The 22,464-nt window shown below is 39.1% G+C and overlaps 1 protein-coding gene across 1 annotated transcript in view; it reads left to right on the forward strand.

Moving 5' to 3' along the window:
• The window catches only part of METTL14 (methyltransferase like 14), a 24,862-nt gene extending 2,843 nt beyond the window's left edge, over positions 1-22,019 (forward strand). The window contains exons 2-11 of the mRNA XM_009334943.1: positions 121-209; positions 939-1,026; positions 5,375-5,455; positions 5,863-5,950; positions 8,431-8,521; positions 10,112-10,253; positions 12,739-12,831; positions 14,282-14,398; positions 17,109-17,319; positions 19,724-22,019. Coding sequence (XP_009333218.1) covers positions 121-209; positions 939-1,026; positions 5,375-5,455; positions 5,863-5,950; positions 8,431-8,521; positions 10,112-10,253; positions 12,739-12,831; positions 14,282-14,398; positions 17,109-17,319; positions 19,724-20,037 — 1,314 coding nt within the window. The 3' untranslated portion in view covers positions 20,038-22,019. The remainder of the gene's footprint in view (positions 1-120; positions 210-938; positions 1,027-5,374; positions 5,456-5,862; positions 5,951-8,430; positions 8,522-10,111; positions 10,254-12,738; positions 12,832-14,281; positions 14,399-17,108; positions 17,320-19,723) is intronic.
• The last annotated feature ends 445 nt before the right edge of the window (positions 22,020-22,464 follow it).

Below are 22,464 nucleotides of genomic sequence, written 5' to 3' on the forward strand. Positions count from 1 at the left end.
GGCTGGCAGGAGGGTGCGCGTCGAGTTTGAGGAGCGGCCCTTCGGCTCCCTGGTGGTTACCGTTTGGGTCTCTTTAATCGGTGGTAACCGCGGCTTGAACTTGCCTCGCCCGTTGTCCAGTTAGGAGCTGAGAACGCGGACAGCATCGGTGCCGTGCTGAACAGTAAAGATGACCAGCGGGAGATCGCCGAAACGAGAGAAACGTGCAGGTCAGAATCGGTGCCCCGCTCCTGTTGGAAGGGAGGGGGCCGGTAGCGGTACAAGCCTTTGAGGCGGGGTGAGGTCGCGCTCCAAACAGCGAAACAAGATCTTGCCGTTTATTTAAAAGCACGCGATTCGGTGAAAGAAAATGCTTTAATTCCTCAAATCTGAACTTTGGATGAGGTGAGCAGTAGGGTTTAGTCACTCACTACTAATAGCAGTTTGGAAGTGAAGGCTAGCTTTTGCTTCCTATGTTAAAAAGCCACCGTGGAGCAAACCTGAGGTGTGACTGTAGAGTACGTCGTCTGCGTTGTCCCAGAGCCTTTGTACTTCTGCTAAGAGCAGTCGCAGGGCAATTTAGTTTAAAAGTCCTTATGGAACAATAGACATGTCTAGGACAGAGTAGCTAGTGCTTATGAATTTTCTCATGTAACAATAACTTTCTTGCGTGAGCAGGCTTAATTTTGTAGATTGACTGCTTTGGTTAAAACAAGCTGTGCATTTTAGAAGAGAAGAATGGGGAAGTGAGATAGCTGTTTTCAGGAGTCCTGGCCTTAAGAAGTTGTGCCAGTCTCAAATATACTGAGAGAGGAACAACTTCTCACGTACAAAGTTTCAAAATAATTTTAAACTTGTAACAGAAACATGTAGTCAGGGCAGACTATCAGAGATTTCTGAAATGTGCTCTCTGGAGAGAGAAACTGTTTCATATGAGGATTTTTTTTGGATGTTTATAGGGCTGCTTATGATACTTCTGCACCAAACGCAAAACGCAAATACCCAGATGAGGGAGAAGCTGATGAGGAAGAGATTGAAGAATATAAGGTAAAGGAAAAAAGGAAAAAGTTACTTTTCTCTGGTGTTCAGGTGTCTCTGAGAGACTTATAAAATATATGTGTGTGCATATAAATAAAAATAAATGCGATGCAATGTGTATAGATAGTGTAAAGTATACGTCTCTCAGTGGCATCTCCCTTGGTGTCTTCCACTGCAGAGATCTAAGAGAGGGGGCATAGGCACTAAGTGGTTCTCTTCAGACGTGGCTTAGGGCATTGAACTGTACACGCACCAGAACCCAATGTTTGGAGGCTTAATTTAGTGCTGCTCCTAGGAGGTGGTAGGCTTAGGTGATAGTGCCCACGGGGAATGGCAGTGTGCCACGGCTGGCCGTCTCGTGTGGGAAGAAGTGGTAAAATGTGTGCCCGCTTGGGTGCGCACACACAAAAAAATCTTGACCAGAATTGCTTTGTGTCAGAAGAAAAGCTTGCATTTAGCGAGAGGCACAGGCCAGTGGATAAGATACAGGGTGATGAGGGTGTCTTCCAACCTGCCTGTTAAGTGCAAAGGAATGCAGTGATGGATGGATGGATGGATGGATGGATGGATGGATGGATGGATGGATGGATGGATGGATGGATGGATGGATGGATGGATGGATGGATGGATGGATGGATGGATGGATGGATGGATGGATGGATGGATGGATGGATGGATGGATGGATGGATGGATGGATGGATGGATGGATGGATGGATGGATGGATGGATGGATGGATGGATGGATGGATGGATGGAGTAAGGGATTCTAAGGGAATGGAAGAAAGAGGCTCAGTTTGGGGTATGCTTTAAGTATCCAAAATATCCAGGAAGAGCTCAGTTTAAAAAAACAGAACGCCTCCGTGGCCATTGAAGAATGAGTGGTTGTCAAACTCTCATGCCCTTCATTTTTCAAATGCTCATCCAAGAGTGATTTGACAGCTTTCTTGTTTCATATCTAATGTGATGTTTTGGCTAAGATGAGTGGTAGAGAAAGGAGGTTAAACAAAGGCATGATTATGGTACAGCTGTCTTTCTGATTTGCTTTGTGATCTTGTTGCAGCATATATCCTCCCTCTCCCTTTTTTTCCTTGTCCTAATAACCTTGCTTCTGTGGCTAAGTAGAATCAAGGTCAGTGCATTTATGAAATAATGCAGTGTCTGCTGTTCTCTTGGATGCCTAAAAATAGTAATTTTTGAAATACGCGGCCTTGGTAGTGTTACATTTGTGTTCAGGTTTATAAATCTTTCTGTAATAATGTCCGTTTTACTTCTGTCTTACTAAAACAAAAAGTTAATGTATGACAGGACATTTTTTGATGACTAATTTTTAAAGTCTGTCTGTAAGTGGACAGACATTCTTTTTAACATGCTAAGTGTTAGTCTGTACATCTTGTTTAGCAAACCAATTCAGTCACCATCTTAAAGAAGGGATTTACAGAGTACCTGCACTGTTTGTCAAGTGGGGTTTTTATGTTCACATTAGTGATCAGTTCATATCGGTTTATTTCACTCCTTCACCAAGTATGTGGTTAAACGACACGTTTTTTTTTCTGTGAAATATATGTGGATAAGTCACTTCACTTGGCAAAGCATATCAATCTTATCATTAACATTGTCTTCGTTAGCATGGAGAAGACTTACCCTGAGGCGGGCTGTAACCACTTGCAAGTGGCCAGACTCTTGCTGTGTCGTTGAAATTGAAGAATATTTTAATAATACTAGCTCGGACCAACTTCAGTCAAGCAGATGAATTGATTTAAGAAACTTGAAACCCCTAAGTAGAACATCTATAGTGGAGTCATCAGCTGTTTTCTGCGGACGTTGCTAATTCCCTATTGGCAAGGAGATAAGAACTTAGTAAAATCCCATCTGTATTCATGTAACTTTTTCATTAGTACTTTGAGCCTGTTTAAATTGAGTCTTGTAATATGAACTGATACAAGAATTTAGATCCTTATGGTATGAAGCCCTATTGGATTGTGTTTAATACTTCTTAGACAAAAGTGATGATAGACTTAACTGTTAGTGTTACTGACAAATATTGCAAGTTTGTCCATTTTGTTAGGAAAATTTGAGGTAAGTATTTCCGACGTAAAGTGACTCGTATGTCTCTAAAACCCTGACTTGCAGTGTTGGTTTCTACGTGATGGTATCAGTTGATCCTTCTGAAGTGGTTTAAAATTTTTGTGCCCTGACTTCAGATTTGGTGGAAATGAACGTGTCCTCAAACCTCAACTGCTCTAGCTGGACCCTGAGCATCTAGCTGTAATTGCTGGTGAAAATGGGTTACTGTGAAGGTGTTTGAACCTGTATAAACGTCTGGTATCAACAGTGTTTTCTGGCAAAGAGTTCCGGAGTTTTAACTCTGTATGCAGTAGGAAAATACCTGTGGTTCAAATTTGCTGTCTGCCAGCCTAATTTGATACAGTCCCTTTTTACTTCGTTTCTGCAAGCAGAGGCCTGCGAGCTTGGAATGCTTCCATGCCATTGTTCTGGAGGCTGGAAAAATCTTATTCCGTTGAATCATCGTAATTGCTTAATGTATCTCTAGTCATTTGAAAAAACTACATGCTTCAATATTGCGGGTAGGTTTTGCTTCCCAAACTGGGCAACAATATACCAGATTTGGAAAACAAGGATGATTAATGCACAAGGACCTAGTATCTTGTATTACTGTTAATTTCATCCTGTCTCTGCTGGGACTGTGTCCTTTCCCTTTTGAAAGTTGGTGGTGTGGGCTTTTTGTTTGTGGCCACAAGACTGTTTTGGTTGGGTTGTTTTTTTTTTAAATCACTTATGAAGGCATAAAGAGAACTGGGATGACTCAGAAGTAGGTATCTAACCAAGTGCTAAGCATCAGAAGGCTAAGATTTAGAGGAAGATGGAAGAGGGGAAACAGGTGTAAGCTTATGATAGCATAAGCAGTTTTTAGTAAAACTCAAGCTTTCAGCTTTTTTTTGCCTGAATAACAGTTGCTGCTGCTTGTCTGCTGTTCATTCCTTTTCGTCGTAAACACTGTTGCTGTTTCTGATAGTAATCTTTCTCTTTTTGGTCTGGTTAAACAAACAAACAAACAAAAAGACTATATCTCTGTAAGTTCTTCACCTGAATAATGGGGAGGGGGAATCTGTGACCTATTAATCACAGCAGGCATTTCAGAAGTTGGTTCAAAGCTCCAATTTGGAAAGAACACAGAGCTTATTTTAAGATTTCAACAGCTAAGAGGGATCAAAATAGGGAGAACACTTAAGTTTTCATTCGGCATTCAGACAGCTTATGTAGCATAGGTTAAATGCAGCAGTAATAAGAGCCTCTTCTCTGCATCTTTTGACTTAAGATGTGTGTTGGGGGGGAGAAGTTGAGCTCTTTTCTGTGAGAAGTCTGGTTCTCCATCTTTCCTTTTATTTCAGTGTATTAAAGTGTCTTTTTTTTTAATATTTCAGCCTTGAGACTGCTTTTCTCCTCACATGAAGCACTGTATTAACTGATTAAGATTTCTGTTGTAATCAGTAATGTATGAAAGAGCATATGCATCCTACTAAAATATGGTAGATGATATTCTTTAGTGGTTCTTCAGTTTTATTTATATATAATATATAATGTATAAACTGGGTTGTTTCAGGATCAATGGGAAGACAGAAGGTGACATGAAGAAGCAAATCTCTTTTCTGTTTCTGTTCTCTCTGAGTTCTATGTTGGATGTTCAGAGTATGTCAGTGTGATAGATCTCTGAATTCCAGAAATCTGATGAATGAACAGTTGGTGACACACTAACTGGGGAAAAAAATTGCAATACAATTCCTGTTTTCTGTAAATTTTGAGACTACGAGATGGGACAGTCCAAATGAAATACTGGCTCGTACCATGTGCTGTTTTTGCAAAGTGTGGACTTTAACAGATTTATGTAGAGAAGATGGTTTCAGCTGCTGAGGTTGGAACATAAGAGATGATTGAGTGGGTATAAATGTTCAAAGGTTCTACTACAGAAGAACTTCAATAAAACGTATCATTTACTTTAGTCCAAGGAATGAAATTTTTTGGGACAAAACCGAAACACCTTGTAAAGCACTGCCTACACTGTCAGGGTCTAGAAATGAAGGGTTTCTTATTTTATTCTTCTTTCAGAGGCCTTGCCCTGTAATGCTCTCCTCATTAATGAGAGAGAGGCAGACCTTTTTGGGAATAGGTAATTTTTTTTTTTTCCCCTCCAAAACTGAAGTTGGAACCATTCATGATCTGCTGTTCTAGGAGACTTCTGTTTGTAGACAGCCCACTTCTTTCCTTAAGAGGCAGAATCATAATGAGGAGAGAAACAGCATGATCTTGCATACTTGTAATATCTGCTTTATTTCCAAGGATGAAGTAGAGCTGCAGCAAGATGAAGAGAACCTGCCCTATGAAGAAGAGATTTACAAAGATTCCAGTACCTTTCTTAAGGTGAGCTGCTTTTGCACTTAGAAGTCTAGTCAAAGCTGGCATAGTTGCATTAAACTATTTCTGCAATTAATGGTATTTGAAATAACAGCTTTAAAGGATGAAGTAATTGACGGGAATTCACAAGTACGGAAGTTTCCTGTGAAAGATATGACTCTAACTAGTGCTTACATTGATCTGACTAAAGATTTGGGTCAATGAACCTACAATGAACCTTAGTAATGGTGGGCCTGATTTGGAACTAAAAACACAATGAGGGTCCTGACTGGTTTAGCTTATAAAGGCATGTTGAAAAGGAGAAGAAAAAAAATAAATCTGTTATTTCTCATTAGTCAGACTAAGACATGTAGTGTGTGTGTATGTCCAGTTAGCTCCCCGTTGCTCTTGCTGAACTCCCTTTTGTTCTCCAGGGTACTCAGAGCTTAAATCCACACAACGATTACTGCCAACACTTTGTGGATACAGGACACAGACCCCAGAACTTCATCAGAGATGTTGGTATGTCATAGTCAGACATATGTTTGAAGATAACTCATTTTATTCAATAGCACTTCTTTTTCTTCCCCTTCTTAAATCCTTATAGTTACTGGGAAATGTAGATACGGGTGTACTTCGTAGTTTTGTCTCTCTGTGTGAATGCACATCAATGTATAAATTTATATGAATGGTTTTATTTTTAATCATTTAGGAGGTGATTATTACCAAGGCTCTTCTTACTCTTGGTTTTATTTGAAAGTATTTAACCAGGAGATTTTCTTCAAAACTAAGCTCTTCTTGTTCCAGAAAGTAGATGAGTCTAGGGAGCAGATCTTGAAACCTTTAGAAATTTGAATAACTGGCTTACAGTTCAGCTGTTTCCTGGACTGTATTGCCTCCAAGAATGCATGTAGCATGTAAAGTATGGAAAATACTTACATTTAAGTCAGTAAGCAATATGGATAATATTTACCAGCTAAATTATGTAACTGCTGACAACTCATTAGAAGGCCCAACATATTATTGACTTTAGAGGATGTTATAAGTTTACGTTCATCCGGCCATCACTGAACTTGGTAGTGAAATCTTACTTTATTAGGCCTGAATTTAATCTTTCTAAAGCTAAGGTATGGTTTGGTCTTGTTTCCCAGAATGGTAGTTATTTGGTTTTAAAAAAAAGCGGGACACCTCCCTCTGCAGTTTTCTGCAACAGTTCTCTGTATTTTATCAAGTTTAAGATTGTCAGGGTGTGCTGTGTACATAGATGCCAGCCCAAAGAGGTTTTGTTTGCCTATTGAGGCAGTTAGTTTGTTTCTTCTCTATATTTTGTGAATGCTTCTGTGAAACACATCTGGATGTTTAGTATGAAAAATGGGCTGTTTTGACTCAGTTATGTCTTCCTCTGAAAAGCATCTGGGCTTCACAGTTACGTACTTGAAATAGTTATACACTGTTCTTTGAAATAAGATGAGTATGAAGAAATAGCAGCCCATGTTACTTACTCTGACTTCTCTGCTGTGTAAAGAATTGGGAAGGGACAGGACAAAGTGTTACATGAGTGTTAATATGGAAATGAATGTGTCAGCAGCAGTTAGTCTAGTTAGTCTTTATTAGAATGTCAAGTTGCATATTGGTTAGCATGCATTTTCGACATGAAGATCAAAACTCTGTTTGGGTGCTACTTTGTAATTGGACACGACCCTACAGAAAGCTGTAGAGAAGTAGTGGTTCCAAAACACCCAGTTACGTCTTTTTGATGTTGCTGTTGGAAGAGAGACCTGTGGGTTTTGTGTTTTGGTTTTGTTTGGTTGTTTTTTTTAACAACTGAAGTCATCTTGATTGAAAATTCTTTTACATCTGTTGCTTGGCTGCTGATAACTGGCTTCCGTTTCTGCTGGTCAGGAATATTTGACTTGCGCTGGCTGGAAGCAACACAGCAGTGGAAATCAGAAGAACACAGTGCTGTTTTCAAGATGTTTTGTATTTAAGGAAAAAAATGAAAATAACTTTTGGGGTTTTTTTATGCACATGTAATAAGAGATAATAAGGTTAGATACTAAGAACTTTGCTTTTACTCGTGTGATGCTAGGGTTGGGAGTTCAGAAATTTGAATTAAAATAAGGAGAGGGATGAAGGGTTTTGGGGTTTGTGTGGGTTTTTTTTCCTCCATGGATTAGGACCATTTAAAGGTGTAAATTTAAATGAACATGAAGCTTTGTAAATAATGCCTGCTAAAGTTGAACTGATACTGCTTGGGAGGCAGGAATGGTACCTTTTTGGTTTGTGCTGATACTACTACTAGCAATGACAAAAACGTACTGTTTCTACTTACTTTTTTGAAGGGGGAATGTAATATACTGAAAAGTTTGCTTGTTTTTTTCTTTTTTTATAAAGTTTGCTGCAGAAAACCTAATTAGGGTTCTCCCTCTTGCATTCTGTACTTATGAAAGGTTTGAAAACTAACATCATAAAGCTAAGTCTAGGAACCCAATAAATAAATGTACATGTCTTCAAATCTTCGTGACTGACACCAGAATACCAAATCTCAATACAAGGGTTGCCTAAGGGAACCAGCCGCACCCCAGTTGCCACCTTAGAAATAGTCTTCAAAGGTTAAATAAGAATATTCTGTAAATGAATGTTAATTAGATCTTAATATAAACTCATGGATGGGGGGGATAACAAAATAACTTTCATCATTCTGGCACTTTTAGTTTAAATGAAAGATTGTTTCCTCCTGATAAAAGGAGTTGTGAACTCCTGATCACTGCAGCGCTCTAGACAAGATTAGAGCATAGGCACTACATTCAGTAACAGCCGTAATTAACTGGGCGAAGGCAGGAGGCTTCTGTGAAAACTGCTTTGAAGAGTTTGGTTTGTTCTCACAAAAATTAAAATGGGGCAAGTATTAACATTTGGACCTATTCAGAATACTGGACAATGCTTAATTGATACAGATTTACTCTCAAGTAGTTGTTAACTTCATGTTTTCTTCTTCTTAGGCTTAGCAGATAGGTTTGAAGAATACCCAAAACTTAGAGAGCTCATCAGGTTGAAGGATGAGCTGATATCTAAATCTAACACTCCTCCCATGTAAGTGTTCTTGTGGAAAATGCCTTTCTTCTCCGGACCTGTTTGAAGTTAGCTGTCTGCTTTGCAAATCTCTATCTTTAGCACCTGCTCAGAATTTACATTTTCTATTTCTGTTTGTTTATACAAATTAATCAATTGAAACTTCAGAAGAATAAAATCAGTTTGTTTTTGTTAGTTTAATCTAGATGTTTAATATAGTATATAAACTAGATTTTCTTTCCAGCGTGTGATTATTTATAGTATCGAAAGCTTCGGTTTTTAAGACCGAGCTGTCAAGTGATTGGACTGCAGGCTTTAATTTGGAACTAAAAGAACATTGTATGATCGTAAATCTCGTGATATCATACAGTTTACAATAACAAAAAAAGCTTTAAAAAAATCGGCCTCTTAATGTAACCTTAGTTGTTCTTGTAACAGCTTTTTTTGTATAATGTTCATCTGTTATCGTAGTGTCCATTAGTCAGATGTTACTTCGTAGTTTAAGACCAAAAAAAAGTTTAGGCTGGCTGGAAGTGATTTGTCTTATTAACTTCAAATTACCTCCGAGTGTTTGCTGAACATTAGACACGGTATAAGCATGCAGCATGTTACTCTCAGGAATTTGAACCTATCTGAATGTGAATCTAATGCTTTTAATACACTGTAGTCCTAATCTGTACCGAGTAAAATCGCATTATTTCATGATAGTCACATGAAAAACTCAGAAATAGTTGTCTGAACAACTGAGATACGAACTGCAAAACTCGACTTGCTATTTTGAAGTTAGATGCAGTTTGGCATTCTTAGCCTTAAAGCACAAAAGGGGAAAAAATAGTAATCAAATGCTGCCTTCCGATAACACCAAATGCACTTACGGGATAATAATCTCTTCCAGACAGTTTCTTAGGAAGGGGGAGGTGGTGGTCTGCTAATCGGCTTTTTTCAGGTTGAAGGTATTGAGGGGAGGGCAGTGTAATTTTTTTGATGGTGATACAGCAGTGAGTGGTGGGCAGGTGTGGAGGCCAGTCGTAAGAGTGCGTTTGAGTGTGTGTTTAATAAAATCAATGTGTGGGGGAATTACGGTTTTGTTATAGGGGTAGAGAAATACATTTCTACTATATGAAAAGTAACCACACTTCCAGTATTCAGAATCTCCTGAACATAACATATAATAAATGGCAATTCTAAAAATATGCCACTTTGCCAAAGTGAAGCAAAATAGAAGTCTGTTAGCCAGGCAGTGAGTGTTTGCTTCTGAAATGTTGATGTTTTCTCCTATATAGTCCATGGATGTACAGAAAGTTCAGTGATTCTGTACTGGATATTGTTGTACAGTCTGTGTGGGCATCTGTTTCCTGCTTGCTAAATTAGAATCCTAAAAACTGTTTATTGAGAGAAAGATGACTTTTAAAAAAATCTAACACGACAGCATCCAGCCTAGGTTAAGTGAGAATGCGTTGCGCATCTCCTCTGGATGTAGTGCGTGTGAGCTATATGAACTACACAGGGGACCCTACTCTTAACTGGCTACACAGAAGTGCTGAGTGGAGTGTAGTTCTCAAACCACTGTTATAACTTGTCCAAACAATCTATCATCTTTTGTTTAAACAGGTACTTACAAGCAGACTTGGAAGCTTTTGATATCAGGGAACTGAAGTCTAAATTTGATGTGATTCTTCTGGAACCACCACTGGAAGAATACTACCGAGAGACTGGCATTACTGCCAATGAAAAATGCTGGACCTGGGATGATGTAAGTATTTTTCTTGCTGTGAAAAGGATTTCATACATGTACTTAAGCAAATAGTTTGAGGATTTAATTTGGTATCAAAATGTTTGCGAGATGTGTTTTAAGGAAAAATGGGATATGGTTTTTGTTTTGTTTTTTAAAGAAAAGTCTAGATTCTTATAAAAACTTAAGTTTTATATTGTATGCCTACACTAGTTGTGTTAAAAGACTTTTTTTGAGGAGTTTAATGAATTAAATATACCTTTTTGTTCTCCCTGAGCCTGGTTGAAAACTGAAATCTAATAATAGTGGGTTTTCTCCTTACTCTCAAATTCCATTAGTTTTCCTTTCTGTTTGGTTTTTGCTGTTGAAATTCAGAATATCCGTTGTAAATATTCCCTTCTTGAAATTCTCAGAGATTTTTAAGGTATGCTTTTTAATACGCTGGTCTTCTAGTCAAAAGAGTAGATGAGTATGCTTCCCTGACATACCTCCTTTCTCCAAAGTATTGATTAGATAGGAAATTTTAACAGTCAAACCAATTGTAATCCTGAGAAGCCTAACAAAATAGATAAACCTTACTTGTGGAATTTTTTTCTTGTATTGATGTATTCCCTTACTGTTTAGTCACGTCAAAGGTTTTTTTTGAAGCCGTGTTGATTTCCGACCCTTTTTTGGGAACAAGGAGAAATCTTAACGTGCAAGACGTGATCTTTTTTGAGATCGCTGGTGGTGCTCTTGTTTTATTGTGCTCTAGTAGACATTTAGAGAATTGAGTCAGAGAAAAGATTTTAACGTTCTTTCTGTAGTAATGCATGTAGATGCTCGTAAAGAAGGAAACGCTCAAGATGTATGGGTAAGTAACTCCATTCTGTATCTTTACCTTTTCAATAAAGTCAGCTCTGGAAAAGCAAGGTGAGGGCTGGAGGCTGTGAAGTGCTGGATGTCATCAAGCGTAACAATTTGATGGCACAAAGCCTGCTGCCAAGTTGCCCTGTCCTTCAAGATCGAACCGGAGAATTCCTTCTCTTGGGCATGAAATAATAAAACTTGTAATGCTAATGTCAAATAGCGATAAATTGGCTCTATTCTATGTATCTACACTTTACTCATTTAAAAAAAAAAAAACAAACCCACAAAAAAACCACGAACCAAAAAAACCCCCAACAACCCCACCCTCACAACAAAACAGGTGATCTGTGGTAGAGAGGAATAGCTGATTAAAAAAACTGTTTGCATAACCATGTCAGGAATTCTTAGGTTCAGGCATATGGGTGGGAATATGCAACTAATAAATACCTATTATTTAGAGACCCTATTTGAAAGGTACGCAGGACTATGTCTGCATTAACAGCAAAATTGTCATAATACGAGTGAATCAGTAGATTGAAGCAGTTGTTGCTGAGATTTTCTCGCCTGTGTTCTATGCAGTTTAGGGGAGGGGGATGATGGTGTTACTTTAGAGTTAGTTTGTCCTTAGGCTGGAACCTGCACATGCATAACTTCAGAAGTGAATCAGTCAAACTAAAGGATCATGAGAACAAAATAAAATTCAGTCCTCCTTTAAGGAATGAATTTGAAAACAAGGGCATTCACGCCTGTGATGAGAGACTAGGTAACTACACGTTAAGGAATAGGTGGCTTCTGTGTTAGCCATTCTGTTACATCAGGCAAAAGTGGTGCCTGGCAGCATTGCCGGGGGAAGAAACATTCCGTCCAAACAGAAAAACTGGAAGTGTTGGAGTCAGGAGTCATCCTCTTAGTTGGGAGTTACAGCCTCTTAGAATGGCTTCTACTGCATTATTTTTCTTCACAGTGGCATTGAATGAAGCTTGATTTGATGTGTTACCAAGTTACAGATGAATCTTTTCAACTTCTAATGAGCAACAGATGCTTTGCATCTGAAATTATTTAAACCTGAAAGTTACTCATTTGTCATTGTTGAACCACTGTCCTGATAAATTCTTGCTGCTTCTTTCCTGAAAGTGAAAATGGAGAGAATTTCTTTCCTATATAGTAATAGGAATTAAGCTGGTGTTTTGTTTTGTTTTTTTTTAATAATGTGTCTTCACAAGCTTCACGTAAGTAACTCCAGGGCTGAAAAGAAACAGAGCGTTATTGCTCTGTTGTTAAATCTTTTTGCTACCAATGGAATGATAAAATGAAGCAGAGCTTTGGGGGTGGGGGGGAATCATGGGGGTTGTATTAGTCTTTTAAGTCTAGAATTTTCTATACAGATAGAATTTCTGTTAAAAAGAATAATTAAGCTGGTCATCAGCTATGTTGAAAACATGCACTTGGGTATTGATAAGGTAACTTTTACAACATACTTTCTGGAAAACAACTTTAGGAGGATGGCTGTGGATGGTATACAGACGAACATCTTTAATAAAAGTGCTTCCTGATGGCTTTTGTGATAATGCTTCAACACTTATTAAGTATTCTTCCTGATATAATTGGTGATTTTTATTTAATTCAGAAACACTTCTATTACTATTATTGTTACTAGATCATGAAATTGGAAATTGAAGAAATTGCAGCCCCAAGGTCATTTGTGTTTCTATGGTGCGGTTCAGGCGAGGGTCTGGATCTTGGCCGAGTGGTAAGATGATGTTTTAATTCAATTTATCAGTGACAGGCTTAAGAGTTTATTTTTATCGTTGACTTTTTCTGCATAGAATTCTCAACGGTAACTGCTGAGAGCTGTTTTGTTACTGTGGTAGAGGATATATAATTTTAAGTGGATTAAATAAATTTAAGTGTATCTGGCATTAACTGTTTAGATACTGTTATTTTCCAGATGAGTCGCTGTGACTATGTGAGGGAGCATAATTCTATAGGGTCTAGAAAGCTGTACTGCTGTCTTGTTTTTGATGTATGCATGTTGCCACAGTAGCAGGTTGCTGTGTTGAGTGTGTTTACAACATTATTTTTTTTTTTAACAGAAGTCTTAATAGTTTTCTGCCAGGAATATTCATGCTGGTAGAAAGGTGCTACTGTTTCATAAAGTGAGATAAAATTGTGTGTGTAGCACTGCTTATTTTCAGAAAACACCTGGAGTTTAAGTAGGTTTACTCTTAGTGAGCTCTACGAAGTTTTACTTCCCTATAAGGTCTTGGCGTTTTACAGTCATCTTTCTGTATGCCAGGGTAGCACTGCTTGTGTTGGGGATGGTGCAATAAGAATTTCCAGTCGGCTCTTGCTGCGCTGAAACATTCTTTGCTTCGTTTGAGCAGTGCTTTCTATTAAAACAATACGGCATTTGTTAAAGGACAACATGTGGTTACTAATCTGTTTGCTTTATCTGCTCTTCATTCTGAGGTTGGTTAAAGTAGCTATTTTGGATAGGTTGATTTTGGTCACAGATGTGTTTGTAGTAGCTCGACAGTTCTTGAGCACAGCAATAGCCAAATGAGCTTAAGTCCTTAATGCCCAATTTCCTCCTTTCCAAGATTACACTTACAGGAGTTAAGGATTAAAGTCATGTAAGTTTTTGTTTGTTTGTTTTTTTTTTTGGGGGGTGTGGTGTGTGGGTTTTTTTACAGGTATAGGAAAAGCCACAAAATTTTAGCAAAGGCTTTTGGCTATTTATCTTCTCGTTTATAGAATTTTACATTTGATGTGAAAAACTACCAGAGTTGCAGGTATTAGTTGAGACAGGGCCAAGGCAGCTGATCACTATGCTGTTCAGGCTGGTTTTGATTAAATTTAAGTGTCACTAGGTAAAAATGAGTGCAGAGTTCCGTAGGGGATCTGTGCAGTGATATTAAAAATATCTGTGCAGGGTTTTGTGTTTTTTTTTTTTTTTTTTTAAAAAAAAAAGGGTGATACGTAGACAAGTGGATGTGCACCTAAGCCTCTTGTTTTTTATGCTTTTTGGGCAGCTTGACAGAACATAGTACAGTCGTGCCAGTAAACTGTTTCATTCATCTGTGACAAACTTCTCTTCCAGCTATGCTTTAAGAAAAGTCAAGTACCTATGTGAGTGTTCAGTTTAGGTTACTTTAGTTTTCAGTGTAGTGTGAACTATTTTATCTGTCTGTAACATTTAGTGTCTACGCAAATGGGGTTACAGAAGATGTGAGGACATTTGTTGGATTAAAACGAATAAGAACAATCCTGGAAAGACCAAGACACTAGACCCTAAGGCTGTTTTCCAAAGAACCAAGGTAAAGGTTTGGCTCAATTTCTCCTCTGTTCCCATCCTGTCTCTTCATGCTAATGAAACACCCGGTGCTCCACGGCAGTTGGTGACGTGCTTTCAGGAAGGCAGACGCGAGGACTTCAGAGTTCTGTTCTGCAAAGTACATTATATGGAAATAAACATGTTCACAGGATGAATGAGGAACTTCTGTCCCCTTCTTGACTTTAGTCAGTGTGAGGTATAGAAGTTTCATCTGCATTTAACACTGCTTGGTAAACTTCTATTATAGTCCTCTAAATGTGACACTCATTTGAGCCGTGTTGAAATACAGGTAGCTGAGGAGGGTTCGTAGATTGATGGCACAAGAATGAAATCCTGAGAGGGAAGATGGAAACTGAACAGAAAATGTTACTGTACCTTGCAATGTTTTTGACTTCTGGGCTGTTTTGGTTACGGGTGAATGGTAAATAAGCAGTTAGTCAATTAGCAATACCTTTTGTGTAAAACGCAAGCTCCTTTCCAGGTTGGAGGAGAAAACTTGCTGGTGGAGGAACACCTTTTGAATGGAATTAAACTTAGCAGTAGAATTTGACTAAATTTAATGTCAAAAGAAGTCTTTAATACTGTAGATTATAAATGGATGTGGTCATAAAAAACAACTCTGGAAGACTGGCTAGTGGTTCTAAAAACACACGTGCAGGTATGTGCCCAGAGCTTGAACCAGATAGAGGACTGTTAGGGACCACAGCTCAGTCAGCATCTCCTGACTTCCTGAAGGTGACTGTAATGCGCAAGTGACAGAATCGGTCAGCTTGGTTTAAATTAAAGAGTTTCTTAGGGATGTGTTGTGGAGGACATGTATTGATTGAAGAAGGTGCAGAAGAAAAAAAGTATTCTGATTTAAAAGACTTTAGAAGTATGTTATTCAAAAACTTAAGAAAAATGTAGATAGGATTAATAAAGAATTGTTTTGGGTATATGTGGGTGTAACTGGCAGTTTTACTGAATACAGAGAGTTGGCGGACAATTTAATATATTTAAAGTGCCATTAACCTCAGGACTCATTCTACATTCATTAATCATTCTTTAGTATTAAACATCCCCAACTCTGGCTCAGATTTGCCATTTTTTTAGGAGTATAAACTTCCCTTTAAGATATCTGGAATCTTTCTTTGACTTGCATTTACATTAATCTGAAGTCTGTTTGAAAGTGTGTTATATCAGTTATAAATATTTATAAGTATAAATATTGTATGTTTATTGCATATAGTATTGCAAATATGTGCAGCTCGCTCGTGAGGGAGAGGTTAAAACTAACACAGGAGGATTTGGGGGGGACTTATGTCTTTGTTTAACGGAGGAGAATAGTTTCTGGTATTAGAGAATTTCTGTTTATTGAGCAAGGGTTGGGCTGAGGTCACTATTTATAATAAACATTGACAATTGAGCTAGTTTATTCTGACTAAATAAATAGTCTGTTGTGCAAGATGTGTTTACCAGTGATTACAACAGCAAATGCCATCCTATTATGTTTAGTTCAGGCATCTCTCTAGATGGATGCTTTATGCTGTGCCACCTGTTACAGAATCTAAGGTCCTAATGAACGACATTCCACGTGTTACGAAAATAAAATGTTTTGGATAGTTCTTTTAAAGACTAGATTTAAGAGGCTTTGCTTGATGGGTGATTTGCTTAGCAGTATTCTGCCTTTTTATTTAGTTAAATTTAAGGTCCGAAACCCCTGTAGCTTGGGTGCAGTTGACCAACTGCATAGGTAGGTCACCTATTCTGCCTTTCATATTTATTCACTAACTCTTAAAACCCATGCCAAAAATCTGGAAATGATTACATACTCTTGTCTGCAACTTTTTTGGGAGCCATCTGGTGGCGCTTAGTGAATCAGTGTTTTATGACACTGGAGAAAATCGCTCGTCTGAGCTTAATATTCCCAGAAACAGAACTCGGAAATGAATATGTAGAACGCTCTTTTCATCCTGTACCAATTACGGTGATTCCTCATTCATAGATTCTACATACTGGTCGCTTAAATTGATCTACAATGTTTTAGAGGAAAGGAAAGCAATGCATATTACAGTTAAAAAACATTTTTAATGCTGATGGAATTGACTGAGAGTGCATTGACAAGTTTGATAGCGGTTTTACTTTTTTGATGCAGTGATATCTTCTAGAAAGGAATCTGAGGGTGAAGGCTACTTTTGTAACAGGTACAATATGAAAAAGTACATCTTATTTTCACTGACTGGCTGTTTTATGACAGAACTTTGAAAATTATTTGTGTGAATAAAGTTAGGATCAGAAAGCTGGTACAAGTATTAATCATAATTAATAACTATTCCTTTACTCTTGCCATCCCCTTGTTCTCTCTTCCCTTGTGGTGATTTCTCAGCCTTTCCAACTTAAAGCTCTAACTTTGCCGTAATTGAAGAAGTTTAAATATCTTATCCCAGCCTCTATTTGGATTTTATCACTTCGAAGTGTAGTTCATCAAGCCGGATAGCTTCAACTGCTCTCTGCTTTGTTTTCAAGAGGCTCTTTCGGTAGCTCCAGCTTGTGCTGTTCTTCTAGTTCATGCTTCAGACTTTTCTCTGTATAAGAGTGGGATCTACTGTGCCTAGAATTTCCTTTTCTCTCCATCGTGCTCAAACCACGGACGTCGGGGCTGTAGCAGTATGTGTGCCGTGTGACATGTACTCTTCTGTGTTCTGTGTGCGTAGGAGCACTGCCTCATGGGCATTAAAGGAACTGTGCGTCGCAGTACAGATGGTGACTTCATCCATGCTAATGTTGACATTGACCTAATCATCACTGAAGAGCCTGAAATCGGCAACATAGAAAAACCTGTAGAGATTTTTCACATCATTGAGCATTTCTGCCTTGGACGGCGACGTCTTCATCTTTTTGGAAGAGACAGTACAATTCGGCCAGGTAGCTGTTATGTTTATTTTTGTCAAATAGTTAAATTTTAATTTACTTTAATAACCCTCTTCCATCATCTGAGGCCACTTGATGGGTTCTGATGGAAGCTGGGGCAATAATAGTTAATCCTAATGCATGATTCTCAAGGAGATACATTTTTGGTTTATGTGAAGATCTGTCGGTCACAAAGCAGTGTTGTTTGGAAAGTCTGTGACAACTACCAATTCTATCAATTTTTTCAGAAGAAAGTTTTTTTGTTAACCAATATTTTCGCCTGTTGATGTGTTTACGCTTCTCAAAGTGTGATTTCTTTTTCTAAACTGATTTTAAAGCACTATGAGCTTAGTGCTGGTCCTGTTGCCAGTATCTGAAGACGCAGCGTCTTAACACTGGGTGCTGCATCTGGCGTGATAAAAAATGCGTAGAAATGTATGGATCAGACTGAAGGTAACAGCATTTTATTTGTTCCAGTTTATCATGCGTAAGTGGTGAAGGACTTTCACTGCAGGAGAATAAAATCTATTTTGACACCTTTTTTGACTTCTGTATCAGTTGTCAATGACGTTTCTGCCCTAAAGCCTGAGGTGAAATGCAATTCAACAGTCCTGTTTCTTTCAACTGCCAATGAATGCTTGAATTGACAGACTTTATACCTCATGTTACGGATAGTGTAGTCATACCTCACGTACTGAGGGGTACTGTGAGTGTTGGACTCTGAACAATTTATGGTAACAGCATGCCCTTCTCAAAAAGTAAGTGGGGGGGGCATGTGAGTGGGGCAAGTGCTATAGCTGTCAGCAGGTTTGTGTTTCTCTGTTTTCCCCTAGAGATTAATAGTTTGGATGACAGAGGAGAGCTGGATACAAGTCCATCCAAGGCCTGGTTTGCTGCATGGAATGCTAATACTTCTGATATTAAAAAAAAATAAAAGTTGCTTATTCTTTTACTGCAATTGGAATAGGATGTATATCAGTATACAAGCTGCAAGCAATAAGTTACCTAAATAAATGTCAAGGTGTTGTTTCTCTCTTGCTCATACGACTACGGAGTAGTGATTATTGGCCATTCCTGTTCTTTGACTGGCCTTCGGCTTGAATTTTAATGATGACGTCAGTCTTAATTCTGTTGGTTACTGGTGGTGGGGGGGTGTGTGTAGGGGGGCTGTTCTGTTTTATAGAAAGACATCGTTCCGGTATTACTTCAATGCTGTTGTAGGTGAATTCTTACACGTTAATGTCTGACAGGGTCAGGTTAGTCTGATTCGACTTTTGTATTTTCAAATTTGGTGGTTACCCTGGAATTGCATTGCATACTTTAAATCCTATACTCATCGCAGCAGTAGGGACACCTTTTTCCCTTTATTCTTTGTTCAGGAAGTTGGCAGAGCACAGTGTTTTTGTCGATGAGCACTTTGAGTTTAGAATTACTGTTCGTGAATCCTCACAGTGCTCTGTGAAGTATGAAGACCTAAACAAATGCAAATAGACTTCCTTTTTTCTCTCTCTCTCTTTTTTTTAATGTGCAGGAAACAAGGTAAATGTTACGTAAATTGCCAGGGTAAACAGAACAGTGTTAAAGAACTGATCTTGGGGTTTTTTTATTCTTGTTTTCCTTATAAGCATGTTGTTGAGATCACTGAACTACATTTTTCTTAAACTGAAAATTCAGTTTCCACTGACATTTTTAAGTGCTCTGAGCCCCATTTTAGGTCTGAATGCTACTTTAGCTCATAATATGAAGAAATAGGAACGTGCTTGTTTTAAATGTCTTCCTGCCTTGATTCACTTGGTGAAGCTGAAGTGCCCACTGAATGTTTGTGCATAAACAGGTTAATTTAACTCTTTAAGCTCTATTTTCATATCATGTGGGCTTCAACAGCATAGTTATTTTATTGTGTTTTCAGAAGCGTGCTTCCAGTGTGCTGTGCTCCTGGCTGCACTGTCACAACTGGTTTCTGGAGACAAAATTACCTAATTCAAGTTTAAATGCCTTTTAAAAAGGGGAGGAGTAGCATGACACTATTTTTAAACTAGATGAATTTACTGATCTGGTTTACAGTCTGGTCCCAGAGGGGCTGGAAAACATTGTTGTGGTGTAAAAACAAGTAGAAGGGAGGAGGAAGGGGTCTTGTGAAACCACAGCTGGAATGTTCCCATAGACATATGTAATTTAAAAAAAAAAAGAAAAGAAAAAAAAAAGAGAAGAAGCCCTTAGAAGTGATGTTGTAAAGTCTTAACTTTTCAACAACTCTGGCTTTCCTAGAGGTGACCTTTTCATTCCGTTCAGTACAGGTGAGGTGTAGGTAAGTGTCTGTCCCCATCACTTGAGTGTTCATTTACTAGGAAAAAGGCAATAGTGGCCTTGAAGCGTGAAGTTTGTTCTTGCTTTTGTTGACTCTGGTTTTGTTCCTTAGGTTGGCTGACTGTAGGACCCACCCTCACAAACAGCAATTTCAATGCAGAAACGTATTCCTCATACTTCACAGCTCCAAATTCCCACCTGACCGGCTGTACCGAAGAGATTGAGAGACTTCGGCCCAAGTCACCACCACCCAAGTCCAAGTCTGACCGGGGAGGTGGTGCTCCAAGGGGAGGAGGAAGAGGAGGGACTTCAGCAGGCCGAGGAGAAAGGGGCAGAGAGAGGAACAGAACTAACTTCCGGGGTGAGAGGGGTGGCTTCAGAGGGGGACGTGGAGGTACCCATAGAGGAGGCTTCCCCACCCGCTGATAGACTGTTAGGTAATTGCTTCTCCCCCCGGTCCTGTGCCTCGTCTCTGAATCTTTTTCTTGGTCTTGTTTTTGCTAAAGCGAACTATTCTGGGGACTCAAGCTAGATGACTTTTAAAATTGTTCTTGATGCAAGCAGTTACAGATAGTCTGCCTTCCAGTGACCGGCCTGGCCCGTCACCTCACCTGGCAGGCAGGGTCCTGCACCTGACGGCACTAAACTCAGCCTCCTGCAGCTTCTGTTTGTCAAAGCAGAGAGCACTGTCTCTTCAAACCACGGAGAGGATTGAAGTGAAGATACTTGCTCTTCCCTTATGAAACTTGCAAGTTGTGGGCTTTATTAACTGTCATTTTCTCCAGAACACGGATTCCTCTTCCTTCTTCGGAGGTTCAGGTTTGGACCAACTTGGATTAATATGATGGAGTGGGCACGAAACGCGGTTCTGAATTGCACGGCCATAGCAGACTTACGCCCTTATTCATGGAAGAAAAGTGCTGTGTCTATATTGACACCTATTTTAACTTCTCTGAAACCAAGGAGCAAATTGAATAAATAGAATTCTATTTTTTCTTATTTGGTTTAAATTTCCCGAATTATTCCTGGGAATAGGGAGCAAGTTTATTTTTCACTTGTGATGTATGTGCACTCACTTTTCATGTCTGTAGTGGGGAGAGTGGTAATTCTGTGCGGTCGTGTGTTGTGCTTCATGGAAAGCAAGAAGTTGTGCGTTTACATGCCGCCCAGAGCTTCTGCGTGGGTCTGGATTGCTTCTTGAGTAGGGATTTTCGCCCAGCGTCTGGTCATAACAGCCTCGTTCTTTGGTAGGGAAAACGGGTTTTATTGCAGAGCAATTGCAATGTAAGTAGTAGAAGGACCCCGTTGGAGGTCGTATTGGAAATGTGAGGCGATGTTGTAAGAGCGAGCGCTTCCTGAAAACAATCACCTGGGTAATGAGGGCGCCGTAATCGAAGTGTTTTGCTTTGCCTGTGGACGTTACGCACATTGGGTATGGACTGTTGGTGGTCAGCTCCAGAGCACAGCATGAAAGCGATTCGCTTTGGTATGTACAATATTTGTTTTTAGCAAAACTGCAACTCTGAATTTCTTGGTCAATACTTGGTAGACTGAACAAACCTGGCTGTTGAAGTCTCAAAGTCTTAGGTGTGGAGTTTGGAAAATTGGCTTTTAAGTCTCATAATGTTTCTCTCTTGAAGCCTAGCTTTTAAATAGCTGTCCTGTAAAGTAGTGGATTATTAAACTTGTTTATCAAAGCTAATGTTGAAATATTTTTCTTAACATTTTGTGGGTTTGTTCTCCTGGAGGTTTTGGAATTGCGAAGTTTTACTGTGGTTTCCTCCCTACTGTTGTAAAAGAGCAGGCAGTAACTCTTCTTTGGGGCGTGAAGTCTTAGCACGGAAGTTTTTGTAGGGTCCGGCCAACTTTGCGGCCTTGGTAGTGTGCTCAGTAAGGGACCGCTGAAGTGCAAATGAAACTCACCTACTGTTTACATCTTGTTTCTTCCCGTGTTATATTGGCACATCCGAAGAGTGACTGGATTTGGGGGAGGGGGCGCTTTAAGGGTAGCGCTGGTTTGACTGTCAGTGGGGTCTGCCAAAGACTGCTTGGAACAGCATCCGACAGAAGTTACACGCCACAGTAAGAAAACTTTTGCCCTACTCATGTTCTTACTCAAAAAGTAAATACTGGAGACGCTTAGCCTTAGGAAGGTTGCTCCTGTGCCAGTGACAAATCTTCTTTTTCTTTTTTTTCTCAATTAGTAGAAATTGTTAATTCCCATTTGCCCCTTTTAATTATATGTCCATAGCTGATAGTTCAGTGCTTAGGCTACTCTTAACACAGAAGATTAGGCTACATTGAAGAGGAGACTCAAAAATAACTGGTTGAGATGTGCATCTGTATCAGTTTGCAGAAGTTGGGGTGCTGCTCAAGGCTTCGGTGACTTGGGAAATGAATTGCATGTGGTCTTGTTTAAAAAAAAAAAAAAAAAGAAAAAAAAAAGAATTCTACTAAATAAATCCCTCTTGAGCGTGCGGAGTTAGGTTTCTTGGTTTTTTTCCCTCAAAGCTGCAATAGCTGAAGTAGTGTAAGGAAGAAAAGAATACTGCACCAGAGAATGTTAGATTACATCTGTCTGGACGGGCAAACTTCACCAGGGAAGTGTAACGTACATGTCGTTAACAAGCAACTGACCGTACTTTTTTAATTGAGGTTAACGGGCAAGGAAATACAACTTTCTGCATGTCCTCTATGAAGAAAGATACCTGCCGGTCGTAATCCGAAGGTGGTGTTTCGACAGTGGCAGATTGCCTGTACAGGTAAGACAGTAGCGCGTTGGGTGCGTGTACCTAAAGGCTTCGTGTCGCGGACTTGTGGTTGTGGAGATGACGCTGAGAAAATACTGTAGTG

This window comes from Pygoscelis adeliae, unplaced genomic scaffold, assembly GCF_000699105.1.
Source record: "Pygoscelis adeliae isolate BGI_AS28 unplaced genomic scaffold, ASM69910v1 Scaffold31, whole genome shotgun sequence".
Taxonomy (NCBI): domain Eukaryota; kingdom Metazoa; phylum Chordata; class Aves; order Sphenisciformes; family Spheniscidae; genus Pygoscelis; species Pygoscelis adeliae.